At 39.4% G+C, this 22,340-nt stretch overlaps 2 protein-coding genes across 2 annotated transcripts in view; one reads left to right on the top strand and one right to left on the bottom strand.

The window, feature by feature from the left end:
- WASHC5 (WASH complex subunit 5) overlaps window positions 1-21,365 on the bottom strand; it is a 38,019-nt gene extending 16,654 nt beyond the window's left edge. Inside the window, exons 1-14 of the mRNA XM_063451070.1 lie at window positions 21,275-21,365; window positions 19,475-19,714; window positions 15,483-15,628; window positions 14,168-14,252; window positions 8,823-8,923; window positions 8,333-8,525; window positions 7,405-7,557; window positions 6,463-6,576; window positions 6,146-6,317; window positions 2,865-2,992; window positions 1,631-1,760; window positions 1,188-1,300; window positions 874-1,040; window positions 208-283 (exon numbers count right to left, since the gene is read on the bottom strand). Coding sequence (XP_063307140.1) covers window positions 208-283; window positions 874-1,040; window positions 1,188-1,300; window positions 1,631-1,760; window positions 2,865-2,992; window positions 6,146-6,317; window positions 6,463-6,576; window positions 7,405-7,557; window positions 8,333-8,525; window positions 8,823-8,923; window positions 14,168-14,252; window positions 15,483-15,628; window positions 19,475-19,660 — 1,764 coding nt within the window. The 5' untranslated portion in view covers window positions 19,661-19,714; window positions 21,275-21,365. The remainder of the gene's footprint in view (window positions 1-207; window positions 284-873; window positions 1,041-1,187; window positions 1,301-1,630; window positions 1,761-2,864; window positions 2,993-6,145; window positions 6,318-6,462; window positions 6,577-7,404; window positions 7,558-8,332; window positions 8,526-8,822; window positions 8,924-14,167; window positions 14,253-15,482; window positions 15,629-19,474; window positions 19,715-21,274) is intronic.
- A 66-nt stretch (window positions 21,366-21,431) lies between these two features.
- Window positions 21,432-22,340, top strand: part of NSMCE2 (NSE2 (MMS21) homolog, SMC5-SMC6 complex SUMO ligase) — a 213,640-nt gene continuing 212,731 nt past the window's right edge. Inside the window, exon 1 of the mRNA XM_063451068.1 lies at window positions 21,432-21,500. The gene's annotated coding sequence lies outside the window, so the exon portion shown is untranslated. The remainder of the gene's footprint in view (window positions 21,501-22,340) is intronic.

The raw sequence follows: 22,340 nt of genomic DNA, 5'->3' as shown, positions 1-22,340 counted from the left end.
TTTAGAATGCATTATAATACAAGATAATATACACACAAAAGTGTTCTTTTAATTGAAAAATGCTTAATTAACTCAAAGCTGCAATCTACTTAAAGTAAATTGGTCTAAAAAAAAAAAACAGATACATCATGTTATATATGGCAAAATATAATACATAGGGCTATTATTTACATACAATATGATCATGGATGGACTGTCTAATCCTACCTTCAGGAATGTAGCTCTCAGCTTGGTGACCATTGAAGGATTGGCCCGAATGCTCTCTTGCATAATTGATGTAAAACTAAGAAAAACAAATAAATTCAAATTGCAAACTTGTGTTAAACGAATCTTATATTAAAATAGTTTTTAATGTAATTGTAAAGTAGTGGAGCATAGCCATTTTCGTGATCGAATACGATATTTTATAAAGAATTTGCTTTTTCTCACACATCATCACCCTACAAATAAAATAACCACAACCACCCCCTCCGCCCCAAAAGGCCATTTGTCATTAGCATTGTTAATTACCCTCTCACCAATCCTACTTATTTTCCCCTCAACTAGCCCTCTTCACAAGCTCTGATGGTTCTTTACACAGTTGTAATCTTTCCTCCAACATACTTTATCCAAAGTTTCAGTTAGGTACAGTTTTGAAAACTCAAAATTCAAGTCATCTCCAAGCACTCCGCTCCCAGTTTTTTCACTCCCACCTCTGCCATATCAACTGTTGCCCCTTGACCCCAACTCTCCATATCCCGTAACAGCACATTAATACATAGTCTGATGTTATAACTATCTCAATAGTAAAAGCTGTTGGCAAGGACTCCTACACCACAGTTGACAAACCTTATTTGGTATCATATGGTGGTCAAAAGGTTTTTAAACACTAACCTGTCAATTAGTTGCCAGGCGTAGGAAAGGTCGCCCACAATCTGCATTGTGATCAGGAATTCCTCTTTGATGTTTATCGTCCGGATCATCTGATGCAGGAACTTCCGAGTGTCTGCCAGGAACTGGCATACTTGAAGATTGCTCTCCAGCTGGTGGAACTCCTGGACCTGAGTGGAATGAAAGACCAAGATTCAGATTCAAACAAAGGGCACAAGAACTTGCAATATATATTATATAGTTGGTTTTATTGTCCCTTTAAATACAGTGATAGCTTGTTAAAGAACAGTGTTGGGGACATGAAAAGGTAAACATACCTCTTCGAGGGCTTGGATGAGCTGTACAGTTTTTCTTCCTGCAGCAGTTGAGTCTTCGTAATTTAAGGACTGTATTTGTTTGGATATCTCCCTGAACCAGGCTTGCAGGTTTTCTGTGGACCAGAAATAAGAACAGGGTTATTCGCTAATCTCAGACAAAACACAACTGGCAAAAAATAGACTAAAATAAGCAAGCTTTGAATATGGCCAAGTAGGAGACATTTCCTACATTTTGCTACAATTCAGAGTTAAATGATTAAACCTGAAAGCCTTTCTAATAATGTATTAAAATACACCATAAACATTCTCTCCATGCAGTTTCGATATTTTTATAGACAGAATATGGAGACGACATGGCCTACACTCCCTTCCATACACCAATGCAGAAACCCTGACAGCCACGGACAAGTTTCATTCAATAAACAGACAAGTTAGCGGCCTACCATTTTTCTCCACCCTGGTGAGAGGTTTAACTCCAGAGAAGACGTCTGCAAGTTCGGTCATTCTTTCAGAGCCTTCCTTCTTGAAGGTCTCCCATTTGCTTTGCTTTTCTGATAGCATTTGTTTAAACATCTTAAAAGACACAGTAAAAAAAAAACCAAAAAAACAAATACAAGCCATAAATGTGGGGGTTTAGGCTGGCTGTGCATCATGGAATATACAGAAAAAAAGACAGGTGTAGGCGCTCGCTATAATGTGAGCAGGCAGCAGTTAATCTACAAGGATTCCCAAACCTTGCACAAGATACAGAAATGTGACAAAACAAAATTTTTTGTATTTCAGTTTTATTTCGAGGTTTTCCTGGTACTGAAATACAATATCACTTTTCTCCAGAGAGAGTATGTATATGCATAATGTATTACACACTATTGGGTTATTGTTAAGATTGAGTATACCCGTGTGATTTTTTCAGTTCTGTTTGGCGCGGTTTATCACCTGTTTTGTCACATTTCTGCATCATGGGAAATGCAGTTTACAGTCAGCCATTTGTAAAGGTCCATCATTTTTCAAACACCTTTTGCTGGTTTACAGGTCTTCAGTGCTGTATTGATGCTAAAAGCTCTTAAAATGTATGACCTTCGCAATCACCTTCCCAAAAACAATACCTTTTAACCCCTTAAGGACACATGGCATGTGAGACATGTCATGATTCCCTTTTATTGCAGAAGTTTTGTCCTTAAGGGGTTAAAGTGGGAAGTACACTTCTCTGGAAGTCATTGATCCCTGACCTCTGAGAAGGTTGGCAGGATTCTACCCAAATTGTTCTAAGGCCCTTAAAGCTTCAAAGCTTAGACACGATCAGCATGTGTGATGAGATCCCTTGATGATGAATGTGGCTGGATCTTGCTAACCAGCACAAATAATCTGTTTGATAAGCGAGCAAAACATCCTCATTACCTTACTGGTGACATAGGGGATGGTTTGAAAACCAGTTTGATGAAAACCGGAGGGATGGCACAGACAGCCTTCTTACTGCACAACCCTTAAAAAGCCTGTAGCAGTTTGTGGCTTGGAGAATCCTTTCATTTGGATTCCAACATGGTTTTTAATGTACACAAAAATAATAATACAGATGACATAAAGAGCCCCTAGAGTAAGGGTTAAGCATATCCAATTGAATTCTGAAATATGCACCAACCATTAAAGTTCTATTAATATATCCTTTGCGTATGCTACCTCCTTTAGAATGAATTCAAACTGGGCCGTGTCAAGTAGTAACTGGAACAGCATTTTGGAATTGTACTTTGAGTCCGTCAGAACTTGGTCTTTCACTTGGCGAAGGCGTTTGTTGTTTACATCGTAAGCTGAAAGGAACAGAAAGTATCCATTGTCAAGTCTGGCTTTAGCAAGCGTTCATTCATACAGCACCAGTCCTAACAGAAAGCCATCTGGAACTTAATTGAGGTCCCTGTGGTTGGGCTGGACCAATTTTAGCTTGAACTATTGATGATAGGGTGTGAATACTAAATACCGTTAGTCAGTCACAATAAGCCAGTACTCAATAGTACAAAGGGTGGTATAGGCCACTTGAGGTGCCATCTAAAATATAGACCCTTTAGGGGTAAAAATGTTGCTTGTACCCTGTTGCAATAAACCCGAGTTTTTGGTTACACCTTGAGTACCTGGACCATTGTCAACTTAATAAACCAGTACTGACTAAAGTTGTAGACAATATTCCTATAATGCCCAGACTGTCTAACCCATGCCAGGGCTAACGAGCCCTGGAATATATTTTCAGGTGGGATGGGTCTCTGTACAGACAATTTAAGGCAAGACGTGCTACCTCTATTCAATGTAATTCTGTATATGCCAAAATTAGATGACATAAAACATCTGCATGGAATGATTAATTATATGCATCAGCTGCAGGTTTATAAGTGTGAGAAAAATACTTCTAGTCGTAAAAAGGTTTACATTATATTATTCCTAAGGAATTGGTATAAAACCTTGCTAAAGTTCAAACCACTGACGGAAAAGTAAAAGCTAATTGACCATCATTTCTAGGGTTCAGTTATCCTAAAAGCCAGTATACGCCCTTTCATATTGTAGGCACCTAGTTGTTTCTGCAGATGCAGGTTGTCATCATGCATGGTGGCTGCTGGGTTCCACTCTGAACCAAACTGAAATGGGCAATATGATGTACATACATGGTCAGAACCACGGTTATCATGACTGGGCTTATTTATTGAACCAGAGATCACAGAGAGGTCCAGCAAGCTTCAACCGGGTTGCTCTGGTCTTGTTTGCTAGGGTTCCCAGGAATCAGGTAGTTTACCCTGTTCCTCTTTGCACATACTCTGATGCCAATAAGAGCCAATCCAGTCTCACATTTCCCATGGTTATATCTGGTAGCACATGCGGTCAGTATGCCTTTTATCCCTTATTTTTTTGACAATTCACCTCTGAGCAATCCTAGCTAATCCAACTTCCTTTTGGATTTATTTTTTTTAAACAAATTAAATGTACACTTAATTAAAGTTGGCTCTTTGTAATTACAGAGCAATGGAGCTGAATTTAAAAGAAAAACAGTTGTCTTTATTTCTGGGTTAGAAGACTAAAAATCAACAATTACTAATATAAACCATGGGACCTTTCAGTTTCCAACATGTATATGTGACTGAAAGAAAGCATTAGGCTTGTGTTTCCTGGTTTTGTCTTCACTGGCTCTATTTACTTTATTTCAATGCAACTATCACAAATAATATTTTGTTCCCCCCTCTAAACTGAAAAAAAATAAATACAAAAAAAAAAAAAATCCAATAAAATACAAAAAAAAAAATCCATTAACTAGCATTGTTCGTTTTCTTTAGGGGAACTCTAAGCTTTAATAAAAGATATGTTTTCAATGTGTGGATCTAGAAATGCATCTTTTAAATTCCCTATCCACTCACACATTTACATAAACACACATATTTGTATTTATAATAACCAATATGAGCATTCAGTTCATTAGAACGGTCAGAGACAGGGTAAAGTAAGAGGATATTTAAGTTCACTTTCATTCACAGCATTAAAATTGTTGTGTCTTATTTTTTCCAGTTAATTTTTTTTTTTTTTTTTAATAATGAAGGTTAACGTGGCCAATGGCGCGTCTGTTCGAATTCCCCATGGCTTCCCAAGAAACCACCGTCTGATAGATAATGCAAAACCTTGTTCAACTTTGGTATGTTTACGGATTTTTTTTTTACAAAAAATTATCTTGCATTTCCTTTTACCTAGGTCTGCAGAACCTAATATTTATGTGCACTTTCTTCTTGAGTGCTGGAGTTCTAATCAATGGAGAATTGTTTTACAGTTGTGCATTCAGCTTCACAGATTAAGTTCCTAAATAAGGATTGAATGTCATCAGCTCCATACTGCACAGACTCAATCAGCATTTGTCTAAGGAATTTAATGTTAAAGAAAGATCCAGACCACACAAACCTGAATGTGCTCTACTAAATGTGAGTACGTTTTATTCATTTTATCTGCATATCCCACTTTTTACTGTGTACACTATTGTCGTTTTCTATTTTTATTTGTATATACAAACGAAGAAAGATCATCAGCACCTATATCCTCGAGTGGGGATCATTCTACTTCACGCTATACCTGTGGAGCCACGACTTGAGCTTATACATAGAAGTCACTATCACAAGTACCACCTGCAGACTCTGTACAACACCATATCGTTAGGTGGGGATCATCCCGCCCAAACTTTCAAGTTGGAGCTGAATATAGGCTCCGGAAAAGTGTGAGTGTATATAATTTTATCCCTTTAACCTTACAAGATCTGAACATACTGCACAATTAGTTTTTGTTTTCTTCCTTTCTTTTGTTACATATCCAAGTTCCAAGTGCTTTCTAGGTACTACACCAATCCTTGCTGTTTTAAATCCTTATTAAATTGGTTGATATGACTAGGTCTGGTACCTTCCACTGGGCTTAGAGGGCACTGCTTTTGTCACCGCTACTCTGGCCAGCTAAAGTCTTCAGATCTGAAAAGTCTTTCTGTATGGAAATGTGCCTTACATCAAACACCAGATCCCAAGGGTATATCTGGTGCTGGATTAACATTAACAGGAATTTACTTTGCGCAGCAAGTCTTTGCTGGATAATGGTTCACTTGTTGCGCACTCTTCAATATCGTTTGCTTGTTCTTCATTTAAGGCACTCAAATCTTGTTTGATAAAGGGTTTTTGGTCTACTAGGATCATTGTCCTCCTCATCCGCCAGCAACTTTCCCTTTGCCACTATTTCGCAGTCTTCCTACCCGGCATGTCCTATTTTAACATCACATTCTCTGCACAATGTAGTTTCTTATAGTGGCTGGTGGGATATTGGGCATGGCATCCTGGAGTCATTAAATTATGGAGTTTCAATGGCTGTTAGTTGTGACAGATGTATCTAACAAAAGACAAATCATACAGCAGCATAAAGTCTAACATTAGAGCCAAACACTGGTTTTACAACATTACCAGAATCTGCAGTGTGCAGCATCAGCCATCGAATGGTCACATTGCAGTCGCGGAGGCAGTTTAGGAGTTTAGGAATATTGTCGAGTACAAACTCCTCTCTGAGGAATCCCTCCTTCAGAAACTGTTGGACCTGATGGTGCAGGCGCTCGATTAGATGTGCATATCTCGAGGCCTGGGAAAGGAGACAGTATTAGATATCAACGAACACTCATTCTGACCTCACCATCCTGAAGAATTCTAGATTCATCTAGACTAAGCTTTGACAGTTTGCTATCCTGTGCAAGAAGAAACCCTGAACAACGTGTCAGTAACAATACCTGTTCCTTAATGTTCGGCAGATCCAATGTGTAATTTAAAGCAGTTTTGGCAGCTTTGTATGGTTCCCAGGCCTCCATTAAGTTCACCGTGATACCCATGTAAATACTAATGACCTAAGATAAAAACATTTTTTTTTTTATAAAAGAGCTTATAAATTTCCTTAAAAAAAAAAAAAAGTCAGTACTAGAGAAAAAGCACAAGACCCACAGAGGCCTATCGAGTGTGTAAGCTTTCACTGCAACAATTGTATAACGTACAGCTTTATGTTCTAAGAAATGTAGTCAATGTATTCACTATATCTGAAGGGAGAGACCACTTCAAGCTCATCACTGCTCAACCTTCTTTTTATCATATGTTGTATAGATTGAGGTAGTGTTAGCAGGAGTCGTATTAAAACATTTGTGTTGCAGCCACAACAAAGCAAATGTGGCAAAATGCAGACTGGATGAGAGAATAAAACCAGCAGTAATCTAGGCGAGTAGCGGTCTTATTGCCCACATTAAAATGAAGTAAGGACTCACCAATACTGGCTTAATTTGAGGAAGCGGTGATCAGTAGGGGTCATTGGTTTACAGTGAATCCTTATCCTATCGGACAGAGTGGGAATGGATGCTGGGAGGTATAAGGCTGAAAAGGGACGAGTGGCCAAAAGGTGCATGCTGTGTAAATGTGACACAAATACATAGCCGCACTATGACTGATACATGGGTATTGTGGGGCTAGATGTGAATCAGAATGATTTATGGTCGGATTGCTGAGCCTAGGGCACCACAATGTTACATTGTAATATAGGCGGATAATAGACTCAAATCAATCAAGTTCAGCCTTCTGCACATCGGTTTGTGCTGCGGATTGAAAAAAATGCCAATAAAATAAATAAACCGACAATGTGTTCCCCGGCGCCCTCTTTTGCAGGCCTTTGATTAATCCAGTGTACTCACCCAGTTATCCGGGAAATATTTATCCACGATTTCTCTCATCTTGGCTTGGTGAGTGTGGAGTGTCGCTGGATGGAAGTATAGGACCACATACAAGATGGCGGCCTGTGTGGCGAGGGCTGTGCTACGGTGCTCTGGCAAAGGATAAGCCGAAACCTAAACAGACAAAAACGGTATTGACTGGAAGATGAAGGCATTGGCTCTGGAAAGCATGATCTAGGCCAGGCATAGGCAACCTTTGGCACTCCAGATGTTTTGGACTACACTTCCCATGATGCTTTGCCAGCATTATGGGTGTAAGATCATTATGGGGGATGTAGTTCACAACATCTGGAGTGCCGAAGGTTGCCTATCCCTGATCTAGGCTAATCTGAAAATCCAAACTAGGTAACTAGACTAAAGTGCTGCACACATAAACACTCATTCACTGAGCTGTGAACTAGGGAGTTCAGGATAGCTAATTGAACCCGACTAGGCCATCACTCAAGATGTGTTCAATGCGATTTTAAATGAATTCTTAATGATATAGTGTCCAACAGACATTAACAATTGCTGTACTGCATTTCTCTCTTGGACAAGTATAAAAGTAAATTATGTTTTGCAATTTCTAGCAAATGATAATACAAAATAAACTGGCCTTCCTTACAATTAACACAAACCTTCCAACATTCTACAGTTTACCCGTGATCCATTGCACAATGGTTGAAAAAGTACAAACATGCAATTTAAATAAACAGAAAAACCTTCTACTGATTATTATAAGCAAACAATAGCAAACCTATTTTTAATAACTTTCAAATGTCTTGGTGTATAGATGTTGGCTGTTTCAGGAGCCTGCAACTCTGAGGTTTGAACATAACATTACAATACGCACATTCACTAACTGAGCCATCTGCCAACAGATTATGGATCATAGAACCCTGCAGCTCACCTGGTTGTAGATATCATCTGACCTCAGTCTTCCAATCACCATGCTGATAAAGGTTTCACTAATTGGCACCCGATTGAAGTAGCTCTCTGGGTAGTTGGGGGGCCTTTTAGACCCTGGCTGACTGGAATAGCCTGTACTCCGCAGAAGCTTGCAAATATCATCCATGTTGGAGTCAGCAGACGATCTTGCACCACTGAGAGCCAAAGGAAAGGGTTTATATCATGCTCTATGTAACAGGGGTCCTTAATAAAATGACACGAACCCCTGTATGTCTGGGAAGGGGGGGGGTTGGAAAAAAATACAGTTTGTCCTTTCTTGAACAAGAAAACAAAACAGGGGTCTAGATAATATGGAGATAATCACAAACACCAACGTTGGTATTATTGAATCTAGTATAGACAATTTTGAATTGGGGAAGTAAATAGCTAAAATTAACTATAAAGAAGTAAAAAAAACAAAAAAAAAAAAAAACGATTATGCGAAGACCTACCTGTATCTGTAGTATGAAACCAGCATTCTCTCTCGCACCTCCCCTTCGATTTTTTGATCAATTACCAACAACATCACACCATACAGGTAAAGAGCTTCACACTGTAAAAAGAATTAAAGAGAACTTCAGATATCCCCTAAAACAGAATTGACTAGCGAATTTTATATTTATACATAAATAAATAAAGAAATTCTGAGCAAGTTATACAAGTGAATTATGGCTATTATTTGCAATCTATCCATTCCCGCAAACTTCCATTTTAGTAATAAATTAATTTCATAATTAATAATTAATAATTTCATAATTAATCTGTAGGAAAAGGTTACTGATTGCACAAGGTTTGATTTCCTGTTGGTAATTATAAGGCATTTGATTGGATTAGGTAGCTACTTGCTATTGATTGCTGTGTAAATTAGCTATTGTTTGCTAATAAGCAGAGGCCTACCCAGGTGTTAAACATTCCTAGTGGGAGGTGATTTGTGGAGTATATAAGGGCTGTTGTCATTAGCTTGGCTAATAGAGCTTGGTTGCTTCATCTAAGTGTTGCTTCTAAGTGTGTGTGTGGTTGGAGATATTCTGGAAAGTGTTGCTTCTAAGTGTGTGTGTGATTGGAGATATTCTGGAGAGTGTTGCTTCTAAGTGTGTGTGTGGTTGGAGATATTCTGGAGAGTGTTGCTTCTAAGTGTGTGTGTGGTTGGAGATATTCTGGAGATAAGCTGGAGGTAATCTGAGGTATTCAGGAGGATAAATAAAAAAAGGTAATATTTGTTTGATTTAAATTATTCACCTCATTGGAATGGCAGACTTAGTTCAGTGTAATAGTTGCTTTGCATTTGTTTCACGTTCCACTTTTTGGAGGTTTGGTTGTTGTCTAATCTGTAGACAGTTCTCTATCTTGCAGCAGGAGATTGTATTTTAGAAGTCTGAGATTTGTAAATTATCTGGTAAACAAACTCAGGCTAGAACTGCTGCAAAGCCACTGCCTCAGAGACAAACTAGGAATGGCAGATGGATTACTGTAGGATCTGGTAGACTTGGAGTGGTGGATAAAAAGCATATTGCACAGTCTGTTGCTCTACATAATTCATTTTCTGCACTTTCAGAGTGTAGTGGTGTCCTGGAGAGAGGCACTGAGGCTAGTGGTGTTGTGCAGAGAGGCACTGAGGCTAGTGGTGTTGTGCAGAGAGGCGCTGAGGCTAGTGGTGTTGTGCAGAGAGGCGCTGAGGCTAGTGGTGTTGTGCAGAGAGGCGCTGAGGCTAGTGGTGTTGTGCAGAGAGGCGCTGAGGCTAGTGGTGTTGTGCAGAGAGGCGCTGAGGCTAGTGGTGTTGTGCAGAGAGGCGCTGAGGCTAGTGGTGTTGTGCAGAGAGGCGCTGAGGTTAGTGGTGTTGTGCAGAGAGGCCTTAAGGCTAGTGGTGTTGTGGAGAGAGGCACTGAGGCTAGTGGTGTTGTGCAGAGAGGCACTGAGGCTAGTGGTGTTGTGCAGAGAGGCACTGAGGCTAGTGGTGTTGTGCAGAGAGGCACTGAGGCTAGTGGTGTTGTGCAGAGAGGCACTGAGGCTAGTGGTGTTGTGCAGAGAGGCACTGAGGCTAGTGGTGTTGTGCAGAGAGGCACTGAGGCTAGTGGTGTTGTGCAGAGAGGCACTGAGGCTAGTGGTGTTGTGCAGAGAGGCACTGAGGCTAGTGGTGTTGTGCAGAGAGGCACTGAGGCTAGTGCTGTTGTGCAGAGAGGCACTGAGGCTAGTGCTGTTGTGCAGAGAGGCACTGAGGCTAGTGCTGTTGTGCAGAGAGGCACTGAGGCTAGTGCTGTTGTGCAGAGAGGCACTGAGGCTAGTGCTGTTGTGCAGAGAGGCTTGAAGACTATGGTGAGGCCTAATAGAAAGCAGTTGTTGTTGGGGGATTCCATCATAAGAGGTGTGGAGATGGACAATGGTGGTCTTGTGAGGTGTCTTCCCGGAGCTACTGCTCACAGAGACAGGAGACGTATCTGTAATATTGTTAAGCAAGCAAAGCAGGAAGGGGAATTGGATGTACTTGTCCATTTAGGGACAAATGACTTGGCTTGCAATGAGGTTTCAGAGGTTAAGGAAGTTTTTAGTGTTTTTGCCAATGATATACGGCAGGTTGCTTCCACACTGTCATTCTCTGAAGTTCTGCCTGTGCATAACACTCAGAACGACAGGCGGATGCGTATTAGGGACTTTAACTTGTGGCTTGGTGAATGGTGTCGGGAGCAAGGATTTGGCTTTATTGCTCATGGTAGCTCTGTTTGGAATGGAAATAAACTGTACAAAAAAGATGGTTTGCATCTTTCTCAAAAGGGAACAAATGTTCTCAGTGAGCAGTTCAGAGGTTTTGCTAGGATGTTTTTAAACTAGGAGGGGGGGGCAAAAGGGTGATAAAACATCAATCCAATTGTCCCCCAAAACAAGGACAGAAGGTGCCTGTAGCAAGTGTGTTCAAAAATGATAAGCTTAGAGTCATGTCTACAAATGCTCGCAGTTTAGGGAATAAGATCCATGAACTTGTGGCAATAATGGCAACTGATAGTGTAGATTTGGTCGCTGTTACTGAGACATGGTATAATGAGAAAAATGACTGGGACATAGCAATACCAAGGTACTCTTTATATAGAAAAGACAGGGAAGGCAAGAAAGGGGGAGGGGTGGCCCTGTATTTAAAGGATAGCATAAAATCTAGCCTAATAAAGGTTAGTGAGGCGAACATAGAGTCCGTTTGGGTTACGTTAGAATTTGGTAATCACACAGTAACTCGTGTAGGTGTGATTTATAGGCCCCCAGGACAAATTGAAGAGTTAGATAATCTACTAGTTGAAGAAATAGCTAAAATGACAATGAAGGGGGAAGTTATCATCATGGGTGACTTTAATCTTCCAGATGTGAATTGGAAAACAAAAATAGCTACTTGTGCCAGGAGCACACATATTCTAAACTCCCTACTGGGATTGTCTCTAAAATAAGTCGTTGAGGAGCCAACTCGTAAAGAGGCCATACTAGATTTAGTGTTAACAAATGGAGATTTGGTATCAGATATTACTGTAGGTGAAAGTTTAGGATCCAGTGATCATCAGTCAGTGTGGTTTAATATAAGAACAGTGACTGAGTCACACCACACAAAAACAAAAGTTTTAGACTTTAGAAAAACAGACTTTTCTAAAATTAGAATATGTGTAAAGGAGTCATTATCAGACTGGAGCAATTTAAATGGAGTCCAAAAGAAATGGGATTATTTAAAAGTTGCACTACTGAAGGCAACAGAAAATTGCATTAGGCTTGTCAGTAAAAGCAAAAAATTCAAGAAACCACTGTGGTACTCCGCAGATGTGGCCAAAATAGTAAAAAACAAAAAGTTAGCATTTAGTAATTATAAAAAAACCCAGAGTGAGGAAGACAGAATGACCTATAAGATTAGGCAGAAAGAGGCTAAGCAAGTTATAAGAGCTTCCAAATCACACACAGAAGAGAAAATAGCACAGTCAGTAAAAAAGGGGGACAAAACTTTTTTTAGATACATAAATGAGAAAAGAAAAGTAAAACAAGGATTAGTTAGATTAAAAACAAAAGAAGGAAGGTATGTAGATGAGGATAAAGGTCTAGCTGACTGCCTCAATGAATATTTTTGTTCGGTATTTACAGATGAAAATGAAGGAAAGGGACCTCAGTTAAGAAAAAGGATAAAAAAAAAAAAGAGCTTAGTGGTGTACTAGCAAAACCATTAACAGATTTATTTAACCAATCATTGATAACAGGAGTAGTCCCAGAAGATTGGAAGTTAGCGAATGTTGTGCCCATTCACAAGAAAGGTAATAGGGAGGAGTCGGGCAACTATAGGCCAGTAAGCCTTACTTCAGTAGTGGGGAAAGTGATGGAAACCATGTTAAAGGATAGGATTGTTGAACATCTAAAAACACATGGATTTCAAGATCAGAGACAACATGGGTTTACCTTAGGGAGATCATGCCAAACCAATCTTATTGATTTTTTTGATTGGGTAACTAAAATTATAGATCAGGGTGGTGCAGTAGACATTGCTTACCTAGATTTCAGTAAGGCTTTTGACACTGTTGCACATAGAAGGCTTATCAATAAACTACAATCTTTGAGTTTGGATTCCAATATTGTTGAATGGGTAAGGCAGTGGCTGAATGACAGGCAACAGAGGGTTGTAGTCAATGGAGTATATTCGAAGCTTGGGCTTGTCACCAGTGGGGTACCTCAGGGATCTGTACTTGGACCCATTCTCTTTAATATTTTTATTAGTGATATTGCAGAAGGTCTTGATGGTAAGGTGTGTCTTTTTGCTGATGATACTAAGATATGTAACAGGGTTGATGTTCCAGGAGGGATAAGCCAAATGGCAAATGATTTAGGTAAACTAGAAAAATGGTCAGAGTTGTGGCAACTGACATTTAATGTGGATAAGTGCAAGATAATGCATCTTGGACGTAAAAACCCAAGGGCAGAGTACAGAATATTTGATAGAGTCCTAACCTCAACATCTGAGGAAAGGGATTTAGGGGTGATTATTTCTGATGACTTAAAGGTAGGCAGACAATGTAATAGAGCAGCAGGAAATGCTAGCAGAATGCTTGGTTGTATAGGGAGAGGTATTAGCAGTAGAAAGAGGGAAGTGCTCATGCCATTGTACAGAACACTGGTGAGACCTCACTTGGAGTACTGTACACAGTACTGGAGACCCTATCTTCAGAAGGATATTGATACCTTAGAGAGAGTTCAAAGAAGGGCTACTAAACTGGTTCATGGATTGCAGGATAAAACTTACCAGGAAAGGTTAAAGGATCTTAACATGTATAGCTTGGAGGAAAGACGAGACAGGGGGGAATATGATAGAAACATTTAAATACATAAAGGGAATCAACACAGTAAAGGAGGAGACTATATTTAAAAGAAGAAAAACTACCACAACAAGAGGACATAGTCTTAAATTAGAGGGACAAAGGTTTAAAAATAATATCAGGAAGTATTACTTTACTGAGAGGGTAGTGGATGCATGGAATAGACTTCCAGCTGAAGTGGTAGAGGTTAACACAGTAAAGGAGTTTAAGCATGCGTGGGATAGGCATAAGGCTATCCTAACTATAAGATAAGGCCAGGGACTAATGAAAGTATTTAGAAAACTGGGCAGACTAGATGGGCCGAATGGTTCTTATCTGCCGTCACATTCTATGTTTCTATGTTTCTATAAGATCCATTTCAAACAAGGAACAATGTTGGCTTTCTGGGTAAGGAGCTGGGTGAGGCACAATGGCTTTGATCAATTGGGTGCCCATTTGTCCTGATAATATCAATGGAATTCAAAATGACTCACTAGAAGTTGTTTCCCATCTTCATTAAGAAGCACAGTTTCCAATGTTTGTTGAATATAAATTCCTTCATTAAGGTCTTCTAAATACCTATGGGGAAAAATAACAAGAATATGTGGTAGAAATAAAATGCTCTTTCAGTGAGATTATTAAAATATACTATTGTTATGGTGCATGTCCACAAATAACACATTTCAGCCAGAAAGACTCAAGGAGAATGCAGAGTATGTTGCTTCAGGGAAAAACCCCAACAACAACAATCCGCACACCGACGAAGTACGAGAACTAATGCAAAACAGGTTGGAGCAGTTTAGAAATCTATGGATCCATCGGTATTCAAAACAATATCCAGAAAAATGGCAAAAAAATTAAATCTATTTTTCTCATTGCTACTTACTAGAAGTTTGTCACTATTTCACCAATTAACAATGTGAATATACACTGGCAGTAATTTACCAAGTTCTGAATGTGCATCTAAATACAATAATTTAAAGAAGATATCTGAATTGAAAAATTCAGAAGTCCGAGACATGACAAAGGCTCATTTGGAAATGATCCCATACATGTAAATGTCTTTCAAAGTAATTCTGTAAAAACAAAAATGAAATAAAACAATAAAATAATCAATTTTTTTTTAAATAGAAATTAAGAACTTTATAAAACACCAAAATGCTGATGAATGTTTCTATTCAGAGGTGTATTTAGAAATGTTTTCTTGCCTGCTAGTAGACTAAGATTTACAAAGCAATAATAATAAAAATAAACAAAACGTGAGAGGTGGAAATATTGTGGTGGTCCTATACAGACTAAGAGGAAACCTAGACTACTTCCTAGTCTAAAAAAAAAAAAAATCATATGTGCATGCTTGCTGCTTAATTTAATGCAGTGTGTAGGGTTGCGTGCCCACCTTCACCCTATCCCTAAAAATGCCTGTTAGGGTGACAAAGGGAATTCCAGTACCTTTGGCACTAATAGTAACAAACATCTTAAGATGGCTTCCTGTGGAAATCCGCAAAAAGGTTTTGAATAGCTTGCCTATACGGCACCAAATCAGCATAAACTATTGCTTCTTGACTTACCTGCACCAATCCATTTGTGCTCATTTAATCCTAAGCAGCCCGGCCTGCAGTGTGATATAAAGGTGTGAACTGAAAGCTGACCTATAAAATTAGATGTGACTATAGCCGAGTTGTAGACATTTTTACTAAAACAAGCTTCCAAATTAGCTATTAGCTATCATCTAGTTCCCCCACCTTAATAAATAAGTTAATAAATATGTCAAGATCAGACTTTTTTTTTTAAAGTAAGGCATGTATTTACCGGTTTAAATCTAGAATATACTTGTGTACACTCTCAAAAGCCAAATAAAATCTTGTTAATATTTCTATGTTGTTCTCCCGGAATTCCTCATCCAGATCTTGGAGTTCTGGTTTGGCTTCCAGACGTCCTTCGCAAGTCTCAGGCCCCTGCAAAACACAAAATGATTCAAATAGCATCTCTAGGCCACAGTTCAGAACAGAAACTTGTTTGATTTACGTATAAAGCTCCATCAGTGTAAAATCAATTGTAAACAGTGAGAATCATTACCCATGTGTTTTTTTTTTTTTAAAGGAAACTGTTTTCAAGAGATCTGACTAACTGTTCACTTGCTGTTGACAGGTGCTATAATAATGATATCATCTATAATCAATGTTATTCACTTCATCTGTCAGTGGTTTTAATGTTGTGGTTGATCAGTGTATGATACTTGAACAGATACTGGGAATGACCGTTTCCGCCTGTGATATTTCTAAGTAAAGGGGGTGGGCTAAGAGCACCATTAATGTTTACAAAATTACAGCATGCAATTTTAACCTAAAGGGACACTTCAACAGGGGCTCACCATGAATCTTAACTTCTTCAAGATCAGGGGTCAAGTCCTGGGGAAAAAAGTGTGGGAACTCAACCCAAGATTCCGCCTCCCCCCCCCCCTTAAAAAAAAAAAATTACACTCCTATGCATATAGTGCAGTGCAGGGTGTGTATAATGAATGTAGTGTGTTTGTAGTGAATGCAGAGTATGGATAATGAATGTAGTGTGTTTGTAGTGAGTGCAGTGTGTATAATGAATGTAGTGTGTTTGTAGTGAGTGCAGTGTGTATAATAAATTTAGTGTGTTTGTAGTGAGTGCCGAGTGTGTATAATGAATGTAGTGTGTTTGTTGTGAGTGCATTGTGTGTATAATGAATGTAGTGTGTTTGTAGTAAGTGTAGAGTGTGTATAATGAATGCAGTGTGTTTGTAGTGAGTGCGGATTGTGTATAATAAATGTAGTGTGTTTGTGGTGAGAGCAGAGTGTGTATAATGAAGTGTTTGTAGTGAGTGCAGTGTGTATAATAAATGTAGTGTGTTTGTAGTGAGTGCAGAATATGTATAATGAATGTAGTGTGTGTGTAGTGAGTGCAGTGTGTATAATGAATATAGTGTGTAGTGAGTGCAAAGTGTGTATAGTGAATGTAGTGTGTTTGTAGTGAGTGCAGAGTGTGTATAATGAATGTAGTGTGTTTGTAGTGAGTGCAGAGTGTGTATAATGAATGTAGTGTGTTTGTAGTGAGTGCAGAGTGTGTATAATGAATGCAGTGTATGTAGTGTGTGTATAGTGAATGTAGTGTGTAGTGAGTGCAGAGTGTGTATAATGAATGCAGTGTCTATATAATGAATGCAGAGTGTGTATAGTGAATGTAGTGTGTTTGTAGTGAGTGCAGTGTGTATAATGAATGCAGTGTGTATAATGAATGCAGTGTATGTAGTGTGTGTGTAGTGAATGCAGAGTGTGTATAGTGAATGTAGTGTGCATAGTGAATTTAGTGTGTTTGTAATGAGTGCAGAGTGTGTATAATGAATGTAGTGTGTTTGTAGTACGTGCAGATTGTGTATAATGAATGCAGTGTATGTAGTGTGTTTGTAGTGAATGCAGAGTGTGTATAGTGAATGTAGTGTGTAGTGAGTGCAGAGTGTGTATAATGAATGCAGAGTCTATATAATGAATGCAGAGTGTGTATAGTGAATGTAGTGTGTTTGTAGTGAGTGCAGAGTGTGTATAATGAATGCAGTGTGTATAATGAATGCAGTGTATGTAGTGTGTGTGTAGTGAATGCAGAGTGTGTATAATGAATGCAGAGTGTGTATAGTGAATGTAGTGTGTGTAGTGAGTGCAGTGTGTATAGTGAATTTAGTGTGTTTGTAATGAGTGCAGAGTGTGTATAATGAATGTAGTGTGTTTGTAGTACGTGCAGATTGTGTATAATGAATGCATTGTGTGTGTGTGTGTGTGGGTGCTGGATGATTGTGTGTGTGTGTGTGTGCTGGATGAAGTGTGTGTGTGTGTGTGCTTAATGAAGTGTGTGTGTGTGTGTGAGCTGGATGAAGTGTGTGTGTGTGTGTGTGCTGGATGAAGTGTGTGTGTGTGTGTGCTGGATGAAGTGTGTGTGTGTGTGTGCTGGATGATGTGTGTGTGTGTGCACTGGATGATGTGTGTGTGTGTGTGTTGGATGAAGTGTGTGTGTGTGTGTGTGTGTGTGTGTGTGCTTAATGAAGTGTGTGTGTGTGCTGGATGATGTGTGTGTGTGAGCTGGATGAAGTGTGTGTGTGTGTGCTGGATGATGTGTGTGTGTGCAGGATGATGTGTGTGTGTGTGCTGGATGATGTGTGTGTGTGCTGGATGAAGTGTGTGTGCTGGATGAAGTGTGTGTGTTTGTTTGCTGGATGAAGTGTGTGTGTTTGTTTGCTGGATGATGTGTGTGTGTTTGTGTGCTGGATGATGTGTGTGTGTGTGTGTGTGTGGGCTATGATGTGTGTGTGTGTGCTGGATGATGTGTGTGCGCGCTGGATGATGTGTGTGTGTGCTGGATTATGTGTGTGTGTGTGCTGGATGATGTGTGTGTGTGTGTGTGCTGGATGATGTGTGTGTGTGTGTGTGTGCTGGATGATGTGTGTGTGTGTGCTGGATTATGTGTGTGTGTGCTGGATTATGTGTGTGTGTGCTGGATTATGTGTGTGTGTGCTGGATGATGTGTGTGTGTGCTGGATTATGTGTGTGTGTGCTGGATGATGTATGTGTGTGCTGGATGATGTGTGTGTGTGCTGGATGATGTGTGTGTGTGTGCTGGATTATGTGTGTGTGTGCTGGATTATGTGTGTGTGTGCTGGATTATGTGTGTGTGTGCTGGATGATGTGTGTGTGTGCTGGATGATGTGTGTGTGTGCTGGATTATGTGTGTGTGTGCTGGATTATGTGTGTGCTGGATGATGTGTGTGTGTGTGTGCTGGATGATGTGTGTATGTGCTGGATGATGTGTGTGTGTGCTGGATTATGTGTGTGTGTGCTGGATTATGTGTGTGTGTGCTGGATTATGTGTGTGTGTGCTGGATTATGTGTGTGTGTGCTGGATTATGTGTGTGTGTGCTGGATGATGTGTGTGTGTGCTGGATTATGTGTGTTTGTGCTGGATTCTGTGTGTTTGTGCTGGATTCTGTGTGTGTGTGCTGGATTCTGTGTGTGTGTGCTGGATTCTGTGTGTGTGTGCGCTGGATGATGTGTGTGTGTGCTGGATGATGTGTGTGTGTGTACTGGATTATGTGTGTGTGTGCTGGATTATGTGTGTGTGTGTGCTGGATTATGTGTGTGTGTGTGTGTGCTGGATTATGTGTGTGTGTGCTGGATTATGTGTGTGTGTGTGTACTGGATTATGTGTGTGTGTGTGTGTACTGGATTATGTGTGTGTGTGTACTGGATTATGTGTGTGTGTGTGCTGGATTATGTGTGTGTGTGCTGGATGATGGGGGGGATGCATTTGCTTTTTAACTTTTATGTGTTTATGTTTTCTTTTACTTTACTCCCCCTCCCTGCTTCTTACCTTGTCAGGGAGGGGGGAGATCGCCTGGTGGTCCGGTGGAGGGTAGCAGCCGCTGCACACAGGGGCCATCACACGCGGCGTTCTTATCCAGCTCTCTCAGCTTCAACTCTCGCGAGACTCGCCTGTGCGGAGCGTTGCCATGGTAACCCGTGGCAACGCTCTTACAGCTGCGGGTCTCGCGAGAGTTGAAGCTGAGAGAGCTGGATAAGAACGCCGCGTGTGATGGCCCCTGTGTGCAGTTAGCAAGGCAGGTCCTGCAGGACTGGGAACGGCGTTCCTGCTTTGGAAAAAGTGCAGGAACGCCGTTCCCATGCGTTCCTGCAGGACTCGAGCCCTGTTCAAGATGCAAACATTGTTACACTATTTGAAACACAAATTAAAGCTTTTACTGAATTATTACTATGATCAGAATACCTTACCTTAAAGTAACTGAAATCAAATATAATTTCTCCATATTTTTGTTGATCTGCTTTGTCTTTAAGCTTGAACACACCAGGAACGAATTCTGAAAGTCTTAATAGTTCTGCAATGATTGCATTACCACGGGACACAATCCGTAGAATTGCCTGCCCGCAATGATTATTCTCTGCCAGGAAATCAACCATTTTACTTGCTTTTAGTAACAAAACAGTTTGTTGGCGGAGTAGATTCTTGTGATCCTGGAGACGACAATGACAATAAATGAACATATCAATGTACACATGCTCATTATCACAAATATTAAATCATATTTTTATTCTTGTTTACTAAATCACCAAAAATTTAATTTCACAGTCCAAGATGTTAGCAAAACAGCAGCATGAACCTTAGTCTTTTAACCTAAACGCAACCTCAATTAATGTCTGTTTTGGTTGGATCTGTATATTAGCAGAATACACTCTGCAGTTTTACAGTCTTAAATGAGTAGAAGTACAATATCAATCTACTATTAATGCTAGAAGCACTTAGTAATATATTGAATGGGAATGACACCACGCTTGTAAGATTAAATAATGAAAATTATACATTTTCCACAGTGAATGTGCGCAAGCTAAACCTTATAAACATGTATTGCGATTTTACAGTCAGGCAACATATCTTCAAAAGAGAAAACCCATAATAATAATACGAACATGTAATAGTGCAACATATTTCAATTTGTAAAAGTACTGCGGTCTGATAAATTTTCAGTCAATAATTGTCAGATGATGTTGCACAGAATCTTTTGGTGTCGGTAAATGCTGCCATTCAATCTAAAAATACATAACATTTCCAGTCCTGAAGCAAACCTTTTTAGTTTAACATATAATGATTGCAAATGTTAGACGCCGGAAGGTAGCAGAAATATGCATTGTTTTAAGCCTTCTACAGGAAGATGTTAGAATAAAATGTGATTTGATAAGAATACCCCTACATTAAACTTTCTATTAGTTACATATTGCTCTGACCCACTCCCTCCCTTCACTGATGCCAAACCATTGCTCTGGATGGGCTAGTTGGGGGTCACCCTTACCAAGATTTAATTTTACCAAAACCACAGGATTTCCAGACATTTCTTGGTTGGCATAAAAAGTTATCCAGTTATCAGCCAAGAAGCTGCAAATCTGATAAAAATTACAATATTCTACAACCCCCAGAGGCTGTATAAATAATATCTGATAAAAATTACAATATTCTACAACCCCCAGAGGCTGTATAAATAATATCTGATAAAAATTACAATATTCTACAACCCCCAGAGGCTGTATAAATAATATCTGATAATAAAAACAATATTATAAAACCCCCAGAGTGCCCCCATGCAGTAATAACTGATAATAATAATATTATATAACCCCCAGAGTGCCCCCATGCAGTAATAACTGATAATAATAATATTATATAACCCCCAGAGTACCCCCATGAAGTAATGACCGATAATAATAATATTATATAACCCCCAGAGTGCCCCCATGCAGTAATAACCGATAATAATAATATTATATAACCCCCAGAGTGCCCCCATGCAGTAATAACTGATAATAATATTATATAACCCCCAGAGTGCCCCCATGCAGTAATAACTGATAATAATAATATTATATAACCCCCAGAGTGCCCCCATGCAGTAATAACTGATAATAATAATATTATATAACCCCCAGTGTGCCCCCATGCAGTAGTAACTGATAATAATAATATTATATAACCCCCAGAGTGCCCCCATGCAGTAATAACTGATAATAATGATAATATGATACCGGGTGATCTCAGGGCATGTCTTCTATGCCAGGCACAGGGATCCTCCAGCCACAGGCAGGGAGTCTGACATCCCCGTCACATGACCAGCTATCTCCCTAGTCATGTGATGTGCTACCCGGCACAGGACAATGACATCACTGCGCCGGCTGCCAGGGTAACCAGGAAGGGGGCGTGACTCGTTTGGAAGGAAGCGCGGCAGCCTGGGATAGACTGGGACAGCAACAGGTACCCAGTGTGATATATAGCTTATTATATCCATTACCCAGTGTGATATATAGCTTATTATATCCCATACCCAGTGTGATATATAGCTTATTATATCCAATACCCAGTGTGATATATAGCTTATTATATCCCATACCCAGTGTGATATATAGCTTATTATATCCCATACCCAGTGTGATATATAGCTTATTATATCCTATACCCAGTGTGATATATAGCTTATTATATCCAATACCCAGTGTGATATATAGCTTATTATATCCCATACCCAGTGTGATATATAGCTTATTATATCCTATACCCAGTGTGATATATAGCTTATTATATCCAATACCCAGTGTGATATATAGCTTATTATATCCTATACCCAGTGTGATATATAGCTTATTATATCCCATTCCCAGTGTGATATATAGCTTATTATATCCATTACCCAGTGTGATATATAGCTTATTATATCCCATACCCAGTGTGATATATAGCTTATTATATCCAATACCCAGTGTGATATATAGCTTATTATATCCCATACCCAGTGTGATATATAGCTTATTATATCCCATACCCAGTGTGATATATAGCTTATTATATCCTATACCCAGTGTGATATATAGCTTATTATATCCAATACCCAGTGTGATATATAGCTTATTATATCCCATACCCAGTGTGATATATAGCTTATTATATCCTATACCCAGTGTGATATATAGCTTATTATATCCAATACCCAGTGTGATATATAGCTTATTATATCCTATACCCAGTGTGATATATAGCTTATTATATCCCATTCCCAGTGTGATATATAGCTTATTATATCCAATACCCAGTGTGATA

Source organism: Pelobates fuscus, chromosome 4 (assembly GCF_036172605.1).
Source record: "Pelobates fuscus isolate aPelFus1 chromosome 4, aPelFus1.pri, whole genome shotgun sequence".
Classification (NCBI taxonomy): domain Eukaryota; kingdom Metazoa; phylum Chordata; class Amphibia; order Anura; family Pelobatidae; genus Pelobates; species Pelobates fuscus.
Note: the sequence above shows the minus strand (reverse complement) of the source record. Positions and strands in the feature narration are given on the sequence as shown.